Source organism: Myodes glareolus, chromosome 1 (genome assembly GCF_982192425.1).
Source record: "Myodes glareolus chromosome 1, mMyoGla1.1, whole genome shotgun sequence".
NCBI classification, from domain to species: domain Eukaryota; kingdom Metazoa; phylum Chordata; class Mammalia; order Rodentia; family Cricetidae; genus Myodes; species Myodes glareolus.
The window spans coordinates 29,769,182-29,789,974 of NC_142026.1; the positions used below are offsets into that span (position 1 = coordinate 29,769,182).

Consider the following 20,793-nt stretch of genomic DNA (forward strand, 5'->3'; position numbering starts at 1 on the left):
ATTGGCAGGCAGCGGGAAGTGAATGTCACACTGGATCTGGCTTGAGCATTTGAGAATTCAAAGCCCACCTCCTGTTGACACATCTGTAACATGGGGGGGGGCTGCTTGTTTGTTGGGGTTTTCTGTCCCGCCCGGCCCCCCAGCTATTTAGTCCCAGAGAAAAATCACACAAAGATCTCTATAAGTTATAAAGCTGATTGGCCCGTTAGATCAGACTTCTTATTGGCTAACTCTCATATCTTGATTAACCCATTTTTCTGATCTATGTTAGCCATGTGGCTCAGTACCTTTTTCAGTGGGGCAGCTCACATCCTGCTGCTTCAGTGGTCTGGGCAGGAGTGGGAGGAATCAACTTCCTCCTCCCCAGAATTTTCCTGATATCCTCACATCATTTCCACTTCCTGTCTGGTTTTCCCACCTACACCTCCTGCTTGGCCAATCAGCGTTTTATTTAAAACATGATTGACAGAATACGTACAATTCTCCCGCACCACACATCTCCTACAAAGCCACATCAACTCCAACAAGGCCACACTTTCTAAAGTGCCACTTCCTATGCGACTATGGGAGGCATATTTCTTTCAAAGCACTACAGTTAGGGAAGAAGAGCCTGGGCGCATTTATTCGTTCTGGAAACCACAGTTGGGCCTCTTAGGTTCTAGGCTTTATGGATGGGTTAGTTAGTTATTCATTTTTCTTAGAGTGTTTAGATCAGAGTAATGATTTTAAAACAAGTTTAAAATAAAGGGAAATATGTCAAATTGCTGTGGCTCAGCAGCTTTATTCCCCCCTTTAGTTTTTCCAAGAGAAACATTGTTTTGCTTTATGATGTTTGCTGTATGATGTGTTACATCATACAAGTGTAATTCTGTATTCTGCTTTATTTACCAGCTTGTGATAAACGTCTCCCTGTCACGAGCGTCTGTAACATGTGCTATCTGTAGTGGTAAGTCTTTTACCATGTCAGGTGTTACAGTTGGCAAGTTACTCCTCCTAGAACTAGAACTGAGGAGGTCTGGCTAGTCATTTAAGTTACTGTTAGAAAAGTGTCTCACATTAAGGAAGGAACATATGTGGCGGTTAATGTGGCTTCCCCTGCAGAGTAGTCTCTCTGCCTTCTCTGCTCAGATGTGCAGTTTCTGTTTGTTGACCCAGGTCCTTCTTCCCACCACCCATCTTGCAGGTCGAGTAGAGACAACTTCCCCCCTGTGTCACCAGACTGCTAAAGGGAGCCTATGGTAAAACTCTTATGTGATATCCTCAGAATTTGGCTTGGTACTTTTGGTTGCTACCTCCACTACACCATGAGCCAGCACTTGGTCATAAGGCCACATTGTACAGCTGTTGTGGTAGAGGCCTGGTGGGTATTAATATCCTTGTGGTAATTTCTCTGAAATAACCAGGTCAGAGTAACCCCACTGTACACACAAGGGAGTGAGTTCTCAGATCTGGGCTCAAGACTTTTTTTCCCTAGGAAATACGGTGGAAGAATCAAACAGGATCCCTAAGTTTTATGAGATCTTCCTTGTTTATTTGATTTTTGAAGCATGGCCTCACTATGTAGCCCAGGCTAGCTTGGAGCTTGTGGTCTCCCAACCTCTGCTTCTTGAATGCTGAGATTACAGGCATGTGTCACAATGTGCCATCTGAGAAGATCTTCCTTGTTAGCTCTGTGCCCTAGGGCAAGTCTTTATCTTTTTAGGTTTTCTTATCTGTGTGATGGGAGCAATATTAAGATCCTTTCGTGGTGTTGGGTGTTTGGTTGGTACAAAACATACTCTACACATTTGCTGCCTTCCATTTCTACCGCACCTGAGCCCCTGCAAAGCAGAAAAGCAATGGGATTTAACATGCTGACACTAGCACTTAGTCTGATTTATTGGAATTCCAAAAGATTTCAAATGAGGCAGACTTTATAGATAGAGCTAACAGTAACACCTATGGTCAGAGTGGATGTCGGGAAAGCAGTTTTCTCTCCTTAGGAATTTTGTGAATGTCAGGGTTCTCCCAAGGAACAGAGCTGATGGAGTATGGGTCACTATAGAGGAATCTGTACAATTAGCTTATATGATCAGAGTTTGAATTGTCCCATAGTGGTGGTCTGCTGGAAAGCCAGTCAAACCAGTAGTTGTGCCGTCCAAAAACTAGAAATCTCAACAAGATGGACCAGCAGTAGATGTAGCTTCAGTCTGAAGCTGACAGTCATTGGTATAAGTCACCCCAGCTCTGAGGAAGATGAGGCTCTCTGAGGTTTGCTAGCATCCAGCCTAGCTGAGAAAACATGAACCACAGGTTCAGAGAGAAACCTGGCCTCGAAGGAACAAAGAAGAGTAATAGTCAAGGATATACCACAGAGCCCTTTCTAGTCTCTACTCATGTACACAGATGCATGCACCTTATACACATGTGCATACATTCACAAAAAAAGCACAAAGCCTAAAGAATCTGGAATCTGATCTGCACAGGGATGGCAGGAGCAAAAAGAATATGCTTAATAAGAGATAAGTAAGCTTGTACCTGGAGACTGTGGCATTATGATTATAAATCTGAGACCAGTCTGGACTGTGTAAGTATATGTAGGTGATACCTTTGTTTAATTACTAACTGAGTGATAAAGGAGCTTTATAATAGAAGAATTGTTCAGTAGTTCTGTGGGTAAGTGGTGGCTCCCTGGTGGCCCTAAGTTTCTCATCTCTTCACAGCAGATGTCAACCTGTGGGTGATCAGGGCTGTTCCATTGTGAGGAACTGTGACCTTTATCCAGATTTCAACATCGTTTTTCTTTCTCAGCTTCTTTAGATTTCTCTTATTTCCTGGACAAAACCCCTAACCAATCACTTTGGCTTCGAGAAGGGAAAAGCTGTCCATACTTGGCAGATTTCCCCCTTAGGAAAGACTTCCTGGTTTCTGTGACTGTTGGCCTGGGCCTGAGGTAGACAGAACTGCATTTGAGGGTCCTGGGAGTCATCTTGTAGGCCACATGTTGTTGCCCTACAGTCAGGAGCTTTGCTTCTCCTCTGGGAGTGGGTCCTTCTTTGTGTTCAGCTTAGGCTCCAGTGTGCCTAACCGTGGCCTCACATGCCATCATACCTCAACCGAAATGTCAGGTACTTCTCAGCCACCTTCTCAGGTACCTGCATTTTTACGTTGGTACAGTCCTGCCCAGCACAGTGTTGGGCCTGAGGTTGCCAGCTCTTGGCACAGGGTGGGGCAGTGGTTTAGAGCCCACTTTGGTCAGTGGCAGGAGCTTGTGAGAACCATGCAGAGGAACTTTTACCCAACATATTCCATGCTTTAGAATTCATTTTGTGTTCTCCAGATCTAGAAGCAGGAAGAAGACCAGGCCTTGTGCCAGGTTGGTGACCATGTGTTTACCAAATGTGTGGCTTTGTTGGAGGCAGTACCCATGCCTGGGCCAAAGCTGGTTCAAAAGCTAGGCTTAAGCAAGTTCTCATAGTCACTCTAAGCAGAGAGAAGACACAGGTCTACTTGGCAGCCAGTGGTTTGGTGAGCAGAGAGTGCATTGTGGATGTGGGGTGGATTGGAGTCTGGGTGTGCTGTGTGGTTAGGTTATCAGAAGGGTTGCCATGGACAAAATCTAAGCTGTTTAGCAGACTGTTGTTGCATGTGCGTGTGTATGAAAATGTGTGTTTATTGGTAATATTCACTTGTCTTTTTTTTTTTTTACAAATGGCAGAGAAAATAAAAGCAGACAGTTGAATAACTGCCATTTGGTTCTAGTCAAAACCCTTAATGGTTTTATGAAGGAATTTTTGCTAAATGACTGGTGGAAAAGCCTTGGATAGTATTCTTTCTTAGAGTGTCTATGAAATTAACAACTAGTTGTTTTGCCAAGTGCCTTTTTTTTTATTTTGATAAATGTGCCTATGGTGTGACAGAGCCAAGTCCTGTGTCTGTATTGTTTTTGACCTTAGAAATATGGTGTCATTATTTAGAAAATTATGTGGAAAAAATTCTATCTGTCCCAGAGTGCCTAATATTTCAGAGAACAGTGGTGTGATTGATTTATTTTCTTGAAATAGCTTGTTACCAAGTTAATACAATTCTCAGCCCTGTTTACTGATTCGGTGTGCCTTCCCTCCCATCTGAAGAAAACTCGAAGTTTGTGAGTCCTGTGTTCAGACAGAACTCTAGGAGCTGTTGGTGCTAGCTCTCAGAAAGATGTGAGGGTGTCCTCCACTCCGCCTGCTGTAAAAAGTGTCCTGTGCAGGGCTACACCCAGGGCTAGGTCCAGCCCACTCCCGCCCTGCTGGACTTTGCTTTTAGAGAGCTGGCATAGCTTTTTCTATGGGCTTATTGTTCATGGCCACAAAGGTTAGTAAGGGAGGATCGGGACACTTCAACATTTGGAAGATAATTAGGAGCCGGGGTGGGGGGTGGGGGGGATGGGAAGGTGACTCTGTACCTTCTTTGACTTCAGACAAACAAACAAACAAAAAGGCTGAAATGACATTGAACTTGGAAGTGGGGCCTTGATGTGTGCCTTGCACTCAGTCCTGCTGGCTTGTTTCTCAGGTGTCAAACAAGAGCATGGGTACAATTTGCTGCCAGTCTTGTGCTGCCTTCTGAGGAGTGAACTTTAGGGCCTGCTCTATTCAGGAAAAATCTAATCATACCAAAACTAGTTTGATTGTTTGTTGTTGGCATTGCCCTGGCTCACTGATTTGCCAGGGCAATGCCAATTCACATAACTGGTTGTAGCTGCCATAACACCATTACTTATTTTTAGATTCCACTTTGATTTGCATACACTTCTTAGCTTGGATGATAAACTATATGGTCACACTGATCATCAGAAAGGTTGGTAATGTTCTTTAGTGAATGCTTCAGTGTGCCAGCACATGCTGAGAGTAAAAGATTTTTATAGCTTAATTGATACAGAAATGCATCATACATTTAAAGTGTGTGAGTTTTCATGTACATCTATCTGCTCAGGAACACACATATTGAAACTTGTCATAGTCAAGATAGTAAATATTTCTCTAATCTACATGGAAAGTAGAAAAAGACAAGATCTGCTGAGTAAATTGGGAGTTTGGGAATCATGGGAGAGGGTAGAAGGGGGTGGAAGGAAAGGAAGCTTTATGTTTAAAAACCACCTATGAGCGAGTACATGTGATAATTGTCTTTTTGTGTCTGGGTTACCTCACTCAAAATAATGTTTTCTAGCTCCATCCATTTTCCTGCAAAATTCAAGCTGTCGTTATTTTTTTCTGCTGTGTAGTGCTCCATTGTGTAAATGTACCACATTTTCCTTATCCGTTCTTCGGTCGAGGGGCATTTAGGTTGTTTCCAGGTTCTGGCTATGACAAACAATGCTGCTATGAACATAGTTGAGCACATGTCCTTGTGGCACGATTGAGCATCCTTTGGATAGATACCCAAAAGTGGTATTACTGGGTCTTGAGGAAGGTTGTTTCCTAATTTTTTGAGAAATCACCACACTGACATCCAAAGGGGGTTGTGCCAGCTTGCATTCCCACCAGCAATGCAAAGTGTTCTCTTTTCCCTATAACCTCTCCAGCATAAGTTGTCATCAGTGTTTTTGATCTTGGCCATTATTACAGGTGTACATTTCTCTGATGACTAAGGATATTGAACATTTCCTTAAGTGTCTTTCAGCCATTTTAGATTTTTATGTTGAGAGTTCTCTGTTTAGGTCTGTACTCCATTTTTTTTATTGGATTATGTAATCTTTTGGTGTTTAATTTCTTGAGTTCTTTGTATATTTTGGAGATCAGACCTCTGTCTGATGTGGGGTTAGTGAAGATCTTTTCCTATTCTGTAGACTGCCATTTTGTCTTGTTGACCATGTCCTTTGCTTTACAGAAGCTTTTCAGTTTCAGGAGGTCCCATTTATTAACCGTTTCTCTTAGTGTCTGTGCTGCTGGGGTTATATTTAGGAAATGGTTCCCTGTGCCAATGCGTTCAAGTGTACTTTCCACTTTCTCTTCTATAAGGTTCAGTGTGGCTGGCTTTATGTTGAGGTCTTTGATCCATTTGGACTTGAGTTTTGTGCATGGTGATAGATATGGATCTATTTTCATTCTTCTACATGTTGATATCCAGTTATGCCAGCACCACTTGTTAAATATGCTTTCTTTTTTCCATTTGATATTTTTTGCTTCTTTATCAAAGATCAGGTGTTTGAAGATGTGTAGATTGATATCTGGGTCTTCTATTCGGTTTCATTGGTCCTCTTGTCTGTTCTTATGCCAATACCAGATTGTTTTCAGTACTGTAGCTCTGTAGTAGAGTTTGAAGTCAGGGATCACGATGCCCCCCTCTCCCCTTGATACAGGGTTTCTCTGTAGTTTTGGGGCCTGTCTTGCAACTCACTCTGTAGACAAGGCTGGCCTCGAACTCAAAGGCATGTGCCACCACTGCCCAGCTCATCTAATTTTTCTTAGTGGCATCTTTAGAATAAGTCTTTTGTGGAATTAGATTTGTCAACTTTTTAAGTTCTGCCCAAAAGATCTTTTTTTTTCCACTACAAGTTTTGTAGCCTTAGGTTGTATACTTAGATCTGTACATAGTTGATTTTATATTTGTAGTGAGGTACAGAGTTGCTGTTTTCTATGGATGTCAGCTTTTCCCCTGAAGCATTTATTGGAGAAACATTCCATTCCATAGTTATCTATGACTGACTCCTTGATCAAAAGTCCAGTGACTTTGTATTTATGAGTCTGTTTCCAGTTCATACACACATGTTTGTACTTTGAGACAGGATCCCACTAAGTAGCACAGGCTTGCCTCAAACTGTGTAGCTCAGACTAGCCTTGATCCCATATAATCTTCCTGTTTAAAGTTAGGATCAGAGGCATGAGCAGCTACACCCAGCTCTTTAGATTCTTTCTTATTCGGCTTCTCTGATCTGCCCATATTCTAGTCTCCTGCTTTATTAATTTAATATGTATGTGAATATATATCAGTGTACCACATGGTATCTGTGGAGGCTAGAAGAGGCCTTTGGATCCCCTAGAGCTGGAGTTATAAGTGGTTATATGTCTGTGCTGGGAATTGAACATGGGTCCTCTGGAAGAGCAGCAAATGCTCTAAACCACTGAGGCATCTCTCCAGCTCCAGAAGATTGATTTATTTTATTTTTTAAAGACCTTGCCTGAAGCTTGCTGTGTAGATCAAATTGGCCTTGAACAAACAGAGGTCTGCCTGTCTCTGCCCCCCCCCCAGGGCTGGGATTGATAATTAATTAATTATTAATTAATTAATTAATGGGTTCCCTGCAGGAACCTTGATGTTTTAATAGTGTTCTAGTCTTTGGGTATGGCATTCCTATTTTGTTAAGAGTTTTGCTTCTATACATGAAGTACATTGACTTGTATCCCTTCCCCCACTTACTTTCTTCCATTGTCTTTCTCTCTTTAATTGTCCTTCTTTTTATTTCTGTAGTGTTGGTGCTGATTTAGTTGGCTTCATAACTTCTTTAAAAATGTAGATTCTGTTGTTTTCTGATAAACTTTATGTGAGTTTATGTCTTTTCCTTCTTAAGTGTTTACTAGAATTTACTAGTGAAACTTGAGAACTTGAGTGTGGAGTTTCCTTTTGGGCAAAGTTTTTGATAATACATCTTTATATTCTCCTTTTTCTTTTCTTGCCTTATTGATTGAACCCAGGATCTTGTCTGTGTTAGGGGAGTGTTCTGCCACTCAGATCTCTCTCTCTCTCTCTCTCTCTCTCTCTCTCTCTTTCTCTCTTTCCTTCCTCCCTTCCTCCCTCCCTCTCTCCCTCCCTTTTTCTCTTTTTTTTCTTTTTGGTTTTTCGAGACAGGGTTTCTCTGTAGCTTTGGAGCCTGTCCTGGAAATAGCTCTTGTAGACCAGGCTGGCCTCGAACTCACAGAGATCTGCCTGCCTCTGCCTCCTAAGTGCTGGGATTAAAGGCGTGTGCCACCGCCGCCCAGCACCACTCAGATTTCTAACCTTACCTTTTAATATTTCTGACAACGAATTCAAGTTTTAGAAATGAGCATCATTTATTCAGACTTAACTTTATTACAGCTGTATCCTCTTCCTCTTCCTCCAGCTGTGTCTGTTGGAGGGAGAAGTGTGAGCTTTATGAGAGATGTTCTCAGATGTATTATCTCTTTCTAGATCATGCCTGAACAAAGTTGGGTTAACTGCTTTATTGTTTTTTAGTTCTACCCCTTGGAATTTCTGGGGAAATGCTCTGTTTTCCCTTATGTAAGATCGTGTTGTAGCTGTGCATAACCAGGGGAAATGACTCCTCAGTCACTATGACTGCTTTGGCCACCTGCAAGCCAATCCCGCTCACTGTGGCCGCTTACATCCTGGTATATAAGGCCTCCGAGTCAGGGTTTGTCCATGGGGAAAGAGGTTTTGAACTGTTTTCATGTCTTTTAAAAAATCTTAAATCCTGTAGTTAGAATGCCTTTATTTTTTTTTTAAGCAATTTTTTTTGACACACCAAGAAGGATAAGGAAGCAATTGTAAGTTTGGTTAAAAGAAAAAGATAAACTTACCCTGTGATATCTGAATGACATGAGGAAGGGATGGCTATAGAAGAGGAAGTGTCATTCCTTGGTACTTGTTCTTGTCTGTGTTGACTTCCCTGCCATGGGATGTGGTCTAAATTGGCCCTTTCTGAATATTTGACAAATGACAGCCTCTGGACCAAGTATGTGATTACATCAAAGACTTAGAGAGGACAGGGAAGCTTAATTGGTAGAACTTTTTCTCTTAGGATACCACACAGCAACTCTACTGCCTACTCATCTTATAGATGCAGGCTCCTGGCATCTATAAGCAGCCTACTCATATACCTCTGCATCTTAAGGGGACCTGAGGTATTCATACATTTGTAGTCAAGATCTTGGGCCCAGGGTTAGGGTTTCCTTTTCAGGGCTGGCAACCTGGTAGGACAGCTGTGCTTCTCTGTGTTCCCTTTCTGGTATGGATCTGAAGGATAGCTGTATTGGAGTCTCAAGTTTGTGTGCCATTACACCTATCACAGGGTTTATTGGCAGGCACTCAATGCCTCTAGGAGAAACCCACAAAGCAGTGTGACCTGGACAAGGGCCAACTGTTTTTTGGTCCTTACTCTATCTTAAGTATCCATTTTATTTGTATGAAAGGAGTTAAGCACAGATGGACTTCCAGCAACAGGCACTTTCTGTGATTCTTTGGCTCAGTTTAGACTGATCCTGAGAGGACTTGCATGACAACTGTGAGACTGTGAAGAGGACTGTCTCAATGTGGATGTCCTGGCCTTGTTTCGTTAGTCCTCTAGCTTGGCTTTACCTGACAGAGTTTGAGATTATCATGGTATGTGTGCTCAACGGAGTGTCATCATGCCGTTCCTTAGGGGCATTTTTGGGGAGAGACAGTGACTACTTTTCGTTCTGGGCGTCTTGACTGGCTGGGAAGGATGGGGCTGTTTTGTTACATAGTGAGTGACTGACCATGTGTTTTTCTAGGCTGTCCTGGGGTTGATTGTCACTTTGGCCTCCCTACCTGAGGGAGATACTAGGCCAGAAAGAGCCCTTTTTTGAATTCTGCCTTGTTCTAGCTATTTCTCAGCAGCAGAATCGGGAGCATCTCACACAAGTAGTTGGATGGACCTGGATGGGAGAACATGGTCACTTTCTCAGACACATACAAGAAAATAGGAGAACATATCAGGCCTTAGCTTCAAGAATGTTTTAAGTTTACATTTGAAATAGAGTGAGATATGTTGTGGAAGTTATTCTGAAGTATAGGTGGCATTTCTAAATGTCTGTACGGGTTTTTATTCCAAATTATTTAGTAAGTTTGCACATATACACAGTTAGATATGACCTTCCTGATAACAGGAATGGCTTAGTTCTGAGTTTACTTTGTATGTACTCCACGAGGAGCACTCAGGGACCCATCTCATAGCAGAATGGAGACCTCTTCTTTGTAGAAACAAAGAGTCAGAAGGTGCAGATGCCTTATTTATGCCTGCCAATTTCTAATTCACCTTTATATTCCTAAATTGTTTACTGTCAGGAAATTATAGAAGGGGTTAGCAGCCAGGTTTTTCCTAGAAAGATCCAGATATTTTAATTTTTGGACTATGGAGACTCTGTGACAACCCCTTAACTCTGCTCTGTGTGGTCATGGACAGTATGTAAATGAGGAGACTGTGTGCCAATAAAACTTAACAAGCAGTTATCAGGTTATAGTTTGCCTATCCCCAATTGACACTCTCAGACTATACTTTCAGTGTTGTTGTTATTCTTACTGTTGGTTGTGAGCCTTAGCCTTTAAAGGCTGAGCCATCTTTCCAACTCATTTTAAAAAATATTTTAAATTTTTTTTGAGAATTTTATACAATGTATTTAGATCATATTCACTCCCCCTTCAATTCCTCCCTGTTCCACCTCCACATCCCTAACCTACCCAACTTTTAACCTTCTCTTTTTATTTAAACCCAAGAAATCCAATTCGGTGTCCAAATACTCTTGGAGTGTAACTGTTTTGCCAGGAGTCACACTGACTTTTTTTTTTTTTTTTTTTTTTTGGTTTTTGGTTTTTCAAGACAGGGTTTCTCTGTAGCTTTGGAACCTGTCCTGGAACTAGCTCTTGTAGACCAGCCTGGCCTCAAACTCACAGAGATCTGCCTGCCTCTGCATCCTGAGTGCTGGGATTAAAGGCATGCACCACCACCGCCCGGCTTAGTTAGGTTTTTTATTGATGTGAAGAGATGCCATGACCATGGCAACTCTTATAAATGAGAACATTTAATTGGAATGGCTCACTTACAGTTTCAGAGGTCCAGTCAATTATCATTATGATGGGGAACATGGTGGCATGTAGGCAGATGTGGTGCTGGAGGAGTAGCTGAGAGTCTACATCTTGCAGGCAACAGGAAGTCAACTGAGACTGGGCAGTATCATGAACATAGGAAACCTCAAAGTCTGCCCCCCCCACCCCCCCGTGCCACACTTCCTCCAACAAGGCTATACCCGTTTCAACAAAGCCACACCTCCCAGTAATGCCACTCGCTATGTGATTATGGGGCCCAATTACATACCAACTACCACATCCCACTTCCTGGCCCACTTGAGCTTGTGACAATATCATAATGCAGAATGCATTTAGTCTAACTTCCAAAGTCCCCATAGTCTATCATAGTCTCAACAATGTTTTAAAGTCCAAAGTGTTCTGAGATTCATGCAATCTCTTAACAGTAATCACCTGTGAAAATCTAAATCAAAAAGAAGGTCACATATTTTGAACATATAATGGCACAGCATATACATTACTATTCCAACAGGGAAGGGAGCATAGAGAGGAGACACTGGACCAAAGCAAGATCTAAAACCAGCTGGGCAAACTCCAAACTCTGCGTCTCCATGTCTGATGTCAAAATGCTTTTCAGATCCCCAACTCTTTTCAGCTTTTGACTGTAACACTTTTCTCTGGGGCTGGTTCCATTTCCTGTTCCATTTCTGTGGCTCTCCTCAGCAAGTATCCCACAACTCTGGCATCTTTAACATCTTGGGTTCTCCAAGGCAATCCAGGCTTCAACTTCACAGTTTCACGCAATGATCCCTCTAGGCCTCCATTCAGGGACACCCCGACACACACAGTCTTCCTTAGGTGCAGAGACAAGTTCTATAACCCATTTCTTCTGTTCTTAAGCTAAAATCAGAACCATGTGGCTGAAACTTCCAAGTTATGCTGCTTGTTGGGGTTGGAACATGGCCGCCTCATGCAATTATATGTTTACTAACTTTGTGTTTTTGACATTTACTGCCTAAACTTGGATGTCATGAAACTGGATCAGTCTGGCCTTGAACTGAGAGTTCTGGCAGCCTTTGCCTTCTGAGTGCTGGGATTAAAGGCATGCTCCATTACACCTGACTCTAAAATCTTTAATTCCTTTTCACAAGTTGGAAATTTAACTGGCTAGGTGGGATTTTGCCCTAAGGTTACCACTTCCTTTATTCTTTTTCTTAATCTGTCTATCTCCTTGAACAGAGGATTTAGCTCCATTCTACTTTATGGTACCCCTTTTCTCCTCAAATATTTTTTCTTGCTCAGCTTGCTCCTTATCATTATAAATCTTCATCAGAATTTTAACACTAATAACCACACAACAGAGTCTATTCTAGGCTCTTTTGAGATTTCCTCTGCCAACTGAATTAATTCAAACTCTTTACTTTATACTCAGACAGACTCTTTGGACAAGGGCAGAAGCAGCCACTTTATTTACTAAAATATCACACAGCCAGTCTTTAGGCCACATACCAACATTCTTCTCCTCTGAAACCTCTTGATCAGGCACCCATAGTTCATCAAATCACATTCAGCACTACTGTCTTCCAGACTTCTACTAGATTGGCCCTTTAAGCAGTGTTTAAAGCGCTCTACTGCTTTTTTAACCCGATTCCCAAAGTCCATATTATTCCAAATAAAAATATGATCAGGCTTATTCGAGCAATACTACAGTCCTGGGTAGTAACTTCTGTCTTACTTAGTTAGGGTTTTTATTGCTGTGAAGAGACACCATGACCATGGCAATTCTTATAAATGAAAATATTTAATTGGGGTGACCTGGTTACAATTTCAGAGATTCAGTCCATTATCATGGCGGGGAGCATGGTGACGTGTAGGCAGATGTGGTGCTGGAGTAGTAGCTGAGAGTCTTACATTTTTCAGGCAATAGGAAGGTGACAGAATCATTGGGCAAGTATCCTGCACATAGGAAACCTCAGAGCCTGCCTCCATAGTGACACACTTCCTCAAACAAGGCTCTGCTCATTTCAACAGAACCACACCTCCCAATAGTGCCACTCCCTGTGAGATTATGGGGGCCAATTACATACAAACTACCTCACACGCCCTTAAAAAAGACTGACTCTTTCTTCCTCCCTCAGCAGCTATTAAATGTTAACTAACAGCTCTTCCTCTGGAAGTGGTATTATAAAACAGCACAAATGAGACCTTGGTGGTTCCCAAGGTGGGTGACAGAATAAGCCATGTAGGTAGAGCTTAAGTGAGGAGTTTTATTAGGGGAAGGGAGGGAAGGGTGTGAGGAAAAGGAAGGGAGAGAAGGAAAGTGGGGAGAGAGAGAGAGAGAGAGAGAGAGAGAGAGAGAGAGAGAGAGAGAGAGGAAGAGAAGAGAAGAGAAGAGAAGAGAAGAGAAGAGAAGAGAAGAGAAGAGAAGAGAAGAGAAGAAGCAGGAAAAGTCCTGCCTGCCCCTTCATAAGAGCAATGGGAAGGGGAGAGAGCAGGAGTGGGCAGAGCTTGTCTCTTAAAGGGATCTCTGCACCCTGTACAGACTAGGACCCTGGGCTGGCCAGGGTACTGTGATATAGGTGAGTCTTCTTTCTATGTGTTGCTTTCATTGGTTAATTAATAAAGAAACTGCTTGGCCTGATAGGGTCAGAACATAGGTGGGTGGAGTAGACAGAACAGAATGCTGGGAGAAAAGTCAGGCAGACACCATGATTCCCCTTCCCCAGACGGAAGACTGGCTAGACTCATGCCGGTAAGCCATGACCTCGTGGTGGCATACAGATTATTAGATATGGGTTAGTCAAGATGTGAGAGTTAGCCAATAAGAGGCTACAGATAATGGGCCAGGCAGTGTTTAAATGAATACAGTTTCTGTGTAATTATTTCGGGGATCTAGGCAGGAACGCAGCCCGCTGCTCCTTTTACAACAGAGTGGCACCCAGCGTGTGTCTGCCAGGGCAGACATGCTGAATCTTTCCCGGTAAGCCAGAGAGGGAATGGAGGACAGCCGGTGCTCTTTTAAAGAGAGAGAGACCACACCCCAATTGGCTGGTATCTCAACGACTATTGGCTGAAGGAGCGGAAGGAGCTCCCGCAGCAGTACTGCTTGGGTACATCCTGCCAGATGATAGGGCAGGCCAGCATAATACCTGAATCCTAACAAGTGGAACTTCACGACTATATCCCCCACTCCCCAGTGCTGGGATTTTTGTCTGATTTGAGGTTGTCCAGGTCTTGTATATATTGCCACAACAACTATGAGTTCATATGTGCAGCTGCTCCGTTGTGTTTGAAAAGCTCTGTTTATTTGCCATGTACTACCTCTGGCTCTTAAAATCCTTTTGACCCATATTCTGTACACACCCCCCCCCCTAATTATTTTGAGGGTTTCTCTCTGTAGCTTTGGTTGTCCTGGAACTTGCTCTGTAGACCAGGTTGGCCTAGAACTCACAGATATCTGCCTGTTTCTGCCTCCAGAATGCTGGGATAAAGACATGTATTACCACCACCTGACCCTGACCCATTTTCTAAGAAGGTCTCTAAGCCTTGGTGGGAGGAGCATACTGTCCCATTTAGGGCTGAGCCCTTTATACTCTTATTCTCTGCATGTTGGCCACTTGTGTGTCTCTGTGTTGATCCTCAGCTATTACAAGAAGCTTTTCTGATGAGGAGTTTGAGATGCACTAATCTATGGATATAGCAATTATTCATTAGGAATTGTTATAACACCATGTCCATTTAGTAGAATGATATTAGTAGGTTCTCTCCAAGTCCTGTGACCTGACTAGTCACAGGGTTTTGGTCCTGATAACTGTGTCAGACATGGATTCTATCTGATGAAGTGGGTCTTAAATCCAATGAGAAAGTGCAGGGTTAACTTCTATACTATTTATTTAATACTATTGTATTAGTGAGCATATCTTGCTAAGACAATTGTTGTAGATTACAGGGTTCATCTTAGGTGAGATTGATGATTACTGGTTTTGCCTGGTAGTATGCATAGCACCTTGCAGCACTATGAAGTTTAACCAATAGGGGTGAAGCTTCCAGGTTAGCACCCACTTGATTTTCTCCATGTTTTATAACTCAAGTCAGTAATAGGGTCTTACTGGCAAGTTCTGGACGGTAACCAAGAGCAATGGCAATGCAATATTTGGGGATCTGAGGGGACCCAACAACTCAAAAAGAGATTTTTTTTTCAGCTTTTCTGTATTGTTGTGTCATGTTCCCTATTGCTGCCTGTTTGAGGTTAGAGTATCACTGCTGAGGCAATGGGTTAATTTATTCCTGACAACTGGAAGATAAAGACAGTTCCATTTTTTTTTGCTTTCTGTGATTATGAAGATGGAACTTCAATTAAGATTATATTTGGATATTTAGCTGAAAACCCAAGAATTTGTGACTTAAGTAGAGGTTTCTTTTTTCCCCCTATAGGATGGATTTATTCAACAGTCCAGTGGAGGGCAGAGACTCAGCTCCCTGCTGTTTTTTTCTGTCCCCACTGTTCTTAGAATGAGGATTCCCTTCTCAAGGTCTCTTTTGAAAGCAAGATGCCTGCTGCAGTGGTAAAGCAAGGGCCAGTGGGTGACTGCCTCTGAGTCCCCTGTAAGAATGGTGCTGGATGCCCTTGTGGCACGAGTTCTAATTGTTCTTAATTATAAAAACTCCGAGTCAGCTATCAGAGGGTGAAAGCTGAAGGATCAAAGAAGCAGAGTGGCCAGGCTTTAGAGTTCTTACCTCTACCAGTGCTCAGACCAAAGGGGCGGTCCTGTCCTCAGACTGCATCCCCAGACTAACGGCCTCAGACTGCTCAGACTGCTCCTCAGACTGACTGCTTCAGACTGCACTGGGTTCCTATCTCCTCCTGCCTTATATTCCTTTCTCTGCCCAGCATATCACTCCTGTCTCTACCTCCTTAGTGCTGGAATTTAAAGGTATATGATCCCAAGTGTTTGGATCACTTTTTTGTGAACTCTGTTTCTCTTTTAGACTGGATCAAGTTTATATAGCCCAGGGTGTCCTTGAAATAACAAGTACCTCTGCCTTTGTTGCCTGAGTCCTGGGATTATAGGTGTGTGCCACCACGCCTGACCTCTTGTGGCTTAGCTCTGTATTCTGATCTTCAGGCAAGCTTTATTTGTAAAAGACAAACAAAATATCACCACAGGCCCCGTCTAGTGATGTGAGCATAACTCTTCCTCTGCTGCCCCAGCTTTTTGTAGAGTTTTACTTCCATCATGTGAGTCTTGGGGATTGAACTTAAGTTGTCAAACTTGGCAGCAGTACACTTACTTGCTGAATTATCTCATTAGCCCCTCAGAGAATGATTTTGTAGAAACTTTTCTTTTTTTTCTTTAAGTACTGTGGTGGTTTGAATGAAATGTCTTCATAGTCTTTGACATTTGAATCATTGGTTCTCATTTTGGGTAGTTGAGGATGTGTGGCCTTGATGGAAGAAGTCTCTCACTAGGGGCTTTGCAAGCTTAAAGGTGCTACTCATTTCAAGTCCTTCCTCTTGCTTGCTGCTTATTTAAGATATGAGCTCTCAGCTATTCCTGCTGCCATGCCTACCTGATGTCATGCTTTCTCATCATGAGAAGTAGAAAAGTAGTTTATGTAAATACTGCTTTCTGTAGACTGAAAAATATAGAAGATCAGAAGAATAGGAGAAATGATCCAGTAGTCCCATTAAGATGTGAACTTCCATCTAGACATTGTATGTTCTGCCTCTAATTGTTCTTTAAAAAAATATATTATATAATATAAATATTTCATTCTCTATGTTCATCCAAGCCTTTTCTTTTTTTCCCTTTTTTAAATTTTATTGATATTTATTGAGCTCTACATTTTTTTCTCTGCTCCCCTCCCTGCCTCTCTCCTCCCCTTTCAGTCCTCCCCCAAGGTCCCCATGCTCCCAATTTACTCAGGAGATCTTGTCTTTTTCTACTTTCTATTTCCCATGTAAGTCTCTCTTAGTGTCCTCATTGTTGTCTAAGTTCTCTGGGATTGTGATTTGTAGGCTGGCTTTCTTTGCTTTATGTTTAAAGACCACCTAGAAAGTAAGTACAGGTGATAATTGTCTTTTTATGTCTGGGTTATTTCACTCAAAATAATGCTTTCTAGCTTCATCCATTTTCCTGCAAAATTCAAGCTGTCATTATTTTTTTCTGCTGTGTAGTAATGTTTCACATTTTCCTTATCCATTTGGTCGAGGGGCATTTAGGTTGTTTCCAGGTTCTGGCTATGACAAACAATGCTGCTATGAACATAGTTGAGCTCATGTCCTTGTGGCATGGTTGAGCATCCTTTGGATATATACCCAAAAGTGGTATTGCTGGGTCTTGAGGAAAGTTGCTTCCTAATTTTCTGAGAAATCACCACACTGTCATCCAAAGGGGTTGTACCAGCTTGCATTCCCACCAGCAATGCAGAAGTGTTCCCTTTCCCACACAACCTCTTATAAGTTGTCTCATAAACATAAGTTGTCATCAGTGTTTTTGATCTTGGCCATTCTTACAGGTGTAAGATGGAATCTCAGAGTTGTTTTGATTTGCATTTCTCTGAAGACTAAGAATGTGGAACATTTCTTTAAGCGTCTTTCAGCCATTTTAGATTCCTCTGTTGAGAGTTCTCTGTTTAGTTCTGTACTCCATTTTTAAAATTGGATTATGTGATCTTTTGGCAAGGTTTCCAATATTGATAATGCTCTCCCCGCAGTATAGCTGCAAGCTCTGCTTGGAACTGCTTATTTTGTCTTTGCCCTTGTTTCTAGAACTTGCCCATAGTGACTTCTATCTATTAAGCTTTTATAAGAAGTAAAGACCCAGCCAGGCAGTGGTGGTGCACACCTTTATTCCCAGCACTAGGGAGACAGAGATAGGCAGATCTCTGTGTGTCAGCCTGGTCAACAGAGTGAGTTCCAGCACAGCCAGGGCAACATACTGAAGAAACCCTGTCTCAAAAAACAAAATCAAACAAACAAAGAGGTAAAGACTTAAACTTCCTGAGATGTTTTCCTTATAGGCATATATCTATATCTATATCTATATCTATATCAAAAGATTGCTGTCATTTTCTTGATTACAATTGTGTAGGGTCTGAGTGACTGCTCCAGACTTCTGATGGTATGTATTGTATATTTGTGTACAATGAGAGAGGTTTTAGGAACACATGTGTCCTAACAAAAGACCCTGGAGTGTTTCCATTTTATCCTCTTTAATGTGAGTATTATAGCTGAGAATCTAGAAATGAGCAGTATTTTGTGAACTTCAAACATGGGTTCTGAAGCATCTCTGGGGAGGGTGAAGTACAGGATGCTTGTTACACAGCCCCTCAACTCCTACAGATTTTTGTTTTTGCCGTTGTTTTTGTTTCATTTTGAGTTTTGGAAACACAGTCTCACTATATAGCTTTGGCTGGCCAGGAGGTCAGTATATATAGACCAAGCTGGCCTTGAACTCAGAGATCTGATTTCTGCGTGTGGAGTGCTGGGTTTACAGGTATGCCCTACTACACCCGACTATTACAGCTTTGTGAGGACAGGACCTGTTACAAAGAACTATTTGACTCAAGCTATAGTAATGTCAAGATTGAGCAGTCCTGATACAAATCAATAATTTTCATGTCATGCCCTGAAAGAAAAGATACTAATTTTTTTGGAGAAAACTAATTTTTCCTTTGTTAAGTGGGTGTCAACTGCAGATAGTTTCTGATTAGGGGTGGGAGCCATGTCCATCTCCCCCTTTCAGTGTTTCTTGCTCTCAGTTCTATTGGGAAACTGGAGGAAGCATGTAGCAGCCATCCTGCCAAGGTTCCCTGTCATGGCCATGGACTGAATGGTGGTAACCCATGGGACCCTGTGGAGGCCTGAACCTGTCATGAGCTCTATCTATCCAGCTAGGGGGTAGTAGTGTTGTGGTGGTGTCTGTTTCTGTGTTCCAAGGTCTACACACATCCCAGCTGCTGTGAATTGTCTGTCTGGGGTGCTTCCAGTTAAGGAATAGACTTGGGTACCCAGGGGCCAGAGCTGCAGCAGAACAGCAGGATGTGAGTAACAGGAAGTGACAGGAATCGCCCTGGGCGCCGTCCCTTTTCTGGGCTACCTTCCTGAGCCAGGAGCTATATTTAGCAGAGCATTTCCCAATCCTGTCCTGTGCAGACACTGCCTGTCACCTCCCCAGTCAGTAACTGCATGGTACAGTTCTAATGTGTTACTCTGCGTCCCTGGTCTACCTGTGTGACCCACAGGTTGCTGTTGACCACTGTAAAACTTCTTTCCACTTGTGCTGGTTCTCTTGGATGCAGAAACACGTGAAGCAGCTGGAAAGTGGAGAGCAGCAGGTCAGACACAGAGCCCACGGGGGATTGTTAGGTTCTCAGGGTAAGAGGTAAGGCTTTCATGGAGAAGGACAGTTTCTGAAAGAGGAAGGCTGGTATCTTTTAAGCTCTGACTTCACCTACATGCTAGAAACAGCCTTCTGTCCTTACCTGTCCAGAAGACATGCTGCAGATTTCTTTGATTCATCCCAGATGTCCAAGCTGTGACAAAAGGGATGATTTCCCTCTGGTTCTGGAGTAGACACTGCAGAGTATGGACAACACCTGCCCTGCCTTGTTCTGATCTACTTGGAGCTAGGTGTTCACCCTAAGGCATCTGTTTTCACCCTCAGCCACATGGGACATGTGTCCACAGTTAGGGAAGAGTCTCAAATTTGTGATGGTGGCCATCCTTCGAATTCACTGATTATGTGGTTGGGTTAAGGTGTTTTATTGGCCTCTTGTGAAAGCTTACTCTGGAGAGGTTTAGGTGGTGCCTCCCCCTTCCTGGTCTAAAGCGTCAGCTGTGCTTCTGAGACCTTAGCCACTCTGAGGATTCAGGCAGCTACATAGTAGGATGGCATCTGAAAATAGTTGTCTGCTGTGGACTCGGGAGACCCCCTATATAGAGCTCCTGGTCCAGGAAAGAGATTCAAGAGAGGTCAACCGTGGCCTCAGGAGACCCTTCCTTTTCATTTTTTAATGGTACCTTTTCTTTTCCCTTCCTTCCTCTTTTTTTTTTTTTTTTTTTGAGACAGGGTTTCTCTGTAGCTTTGGAGCCTGTCCTGGAACTTGCTCTTGTAGACCAGGCTGATCTCGAACTCACAGAGATCTGCCTGCCTCTGCCTCCCGAGTGGCTGGGATTAAAGGCGTGTGCTATCATCGCCCAGCCTGAGACCCTCCCCTTTCATCAGCCAAAGTAGTCCACTGGTGTGATTGCTAACTAGCCTCTGTTCTGAAAATTTTACTTATTTATTTTTTATCTTATGTACACATTTGTCTATGTGACTATGTCAGATTTCCTGGAACTTAGAGTTGCAGACAATTGTGAGCTGCCATGTGGGTGCTGGAAATTGAACTCGGGTCCTCTGAAAGAGCAGTCAATGCTCATAACTGCTGAGTCCTCTCTTCAGCCTACAAACTAGTCTCTTATATTTCTGAGCTTTGACTATAAATCATGACTGTATTGTTATCTCTGTTCTGCATCTTTATTTTTATGCTGAAACATTCAGGGCCTTCAAAAAGTCACTATGCTTCCCAGTCAAAGACACATGTTATTCGCTGAAGAAAGCTCTTGGGTGCATAGTTTTTCCCTTCCCAGTCTCACTTCCATGTTGCAGTGGTCTGAATTTGGTGTTTATCATGCTTTGTTTGCTGCTCTGTTGTCTGTATATTCATGTGTAGATGGAACACTAGGTAGTGCTGCCTAGGTGCTTTAAAAATTGAATTAGTTATATCATATTTGTATAATATTGTGTTTCTTCGATTTTATTAATGTGAATTTATTAATGTGAACTTTTCATTAAGTAGTTCAGGTTTAGCCTCTTCCTAATTCCTGTAGTTAAATGCTAATTCTTATAGAGTGTTCAGTTTACAACTGCAGCCCAGGGTAAAGACCACATAGGTGGTTTTCATAGCTTCCATAATGCTCCAGGACATATAGAATGCTCCAATCCACTGACAGTAGGTTTCTCTAGATTTTTACTACTATGA

The 20,793-nt window shown here is 42.5% G+C and overlaps 1 protein-coding gene across 7 annotated transcripts in view; it reads left to right on the forward strand.

Annotated features, from left to right (window-relative positions):
* Dgkd (diacylglycerol kinase delta) overlaps positions 1-20,793 on the forward strand; it is a 98,347-nt gene that overhangs the window by 39,164 nt on the left and 38,390 nt on the right. Inside the window, exon 1 of one of the 7 annotated variants that reach the window (XM_048428972.3) lies at positions 3,406-3,507. The exons of 4 other annotated variants lie outside the window; for them this stretch is intronic. Coding sequence is in view for 1 of the 3 variants with exons in the window: in XM_085696984.2 (XP_085553110.1) it covers positions 13,511-13,516 (6 nt within the window). In the remaining 2 variants the exon portion in view is untranslated. Of the gene's footprint in view, positions 1-3,405; positions 3,508-13,218; positions 13,344-13,495; positions 13,517-20,793 lie in introns of those variants that run through there. 2 more of the 7 variants (XM_085696991.2, XM_085696984.2) reach the window with 2 other exon arrangements.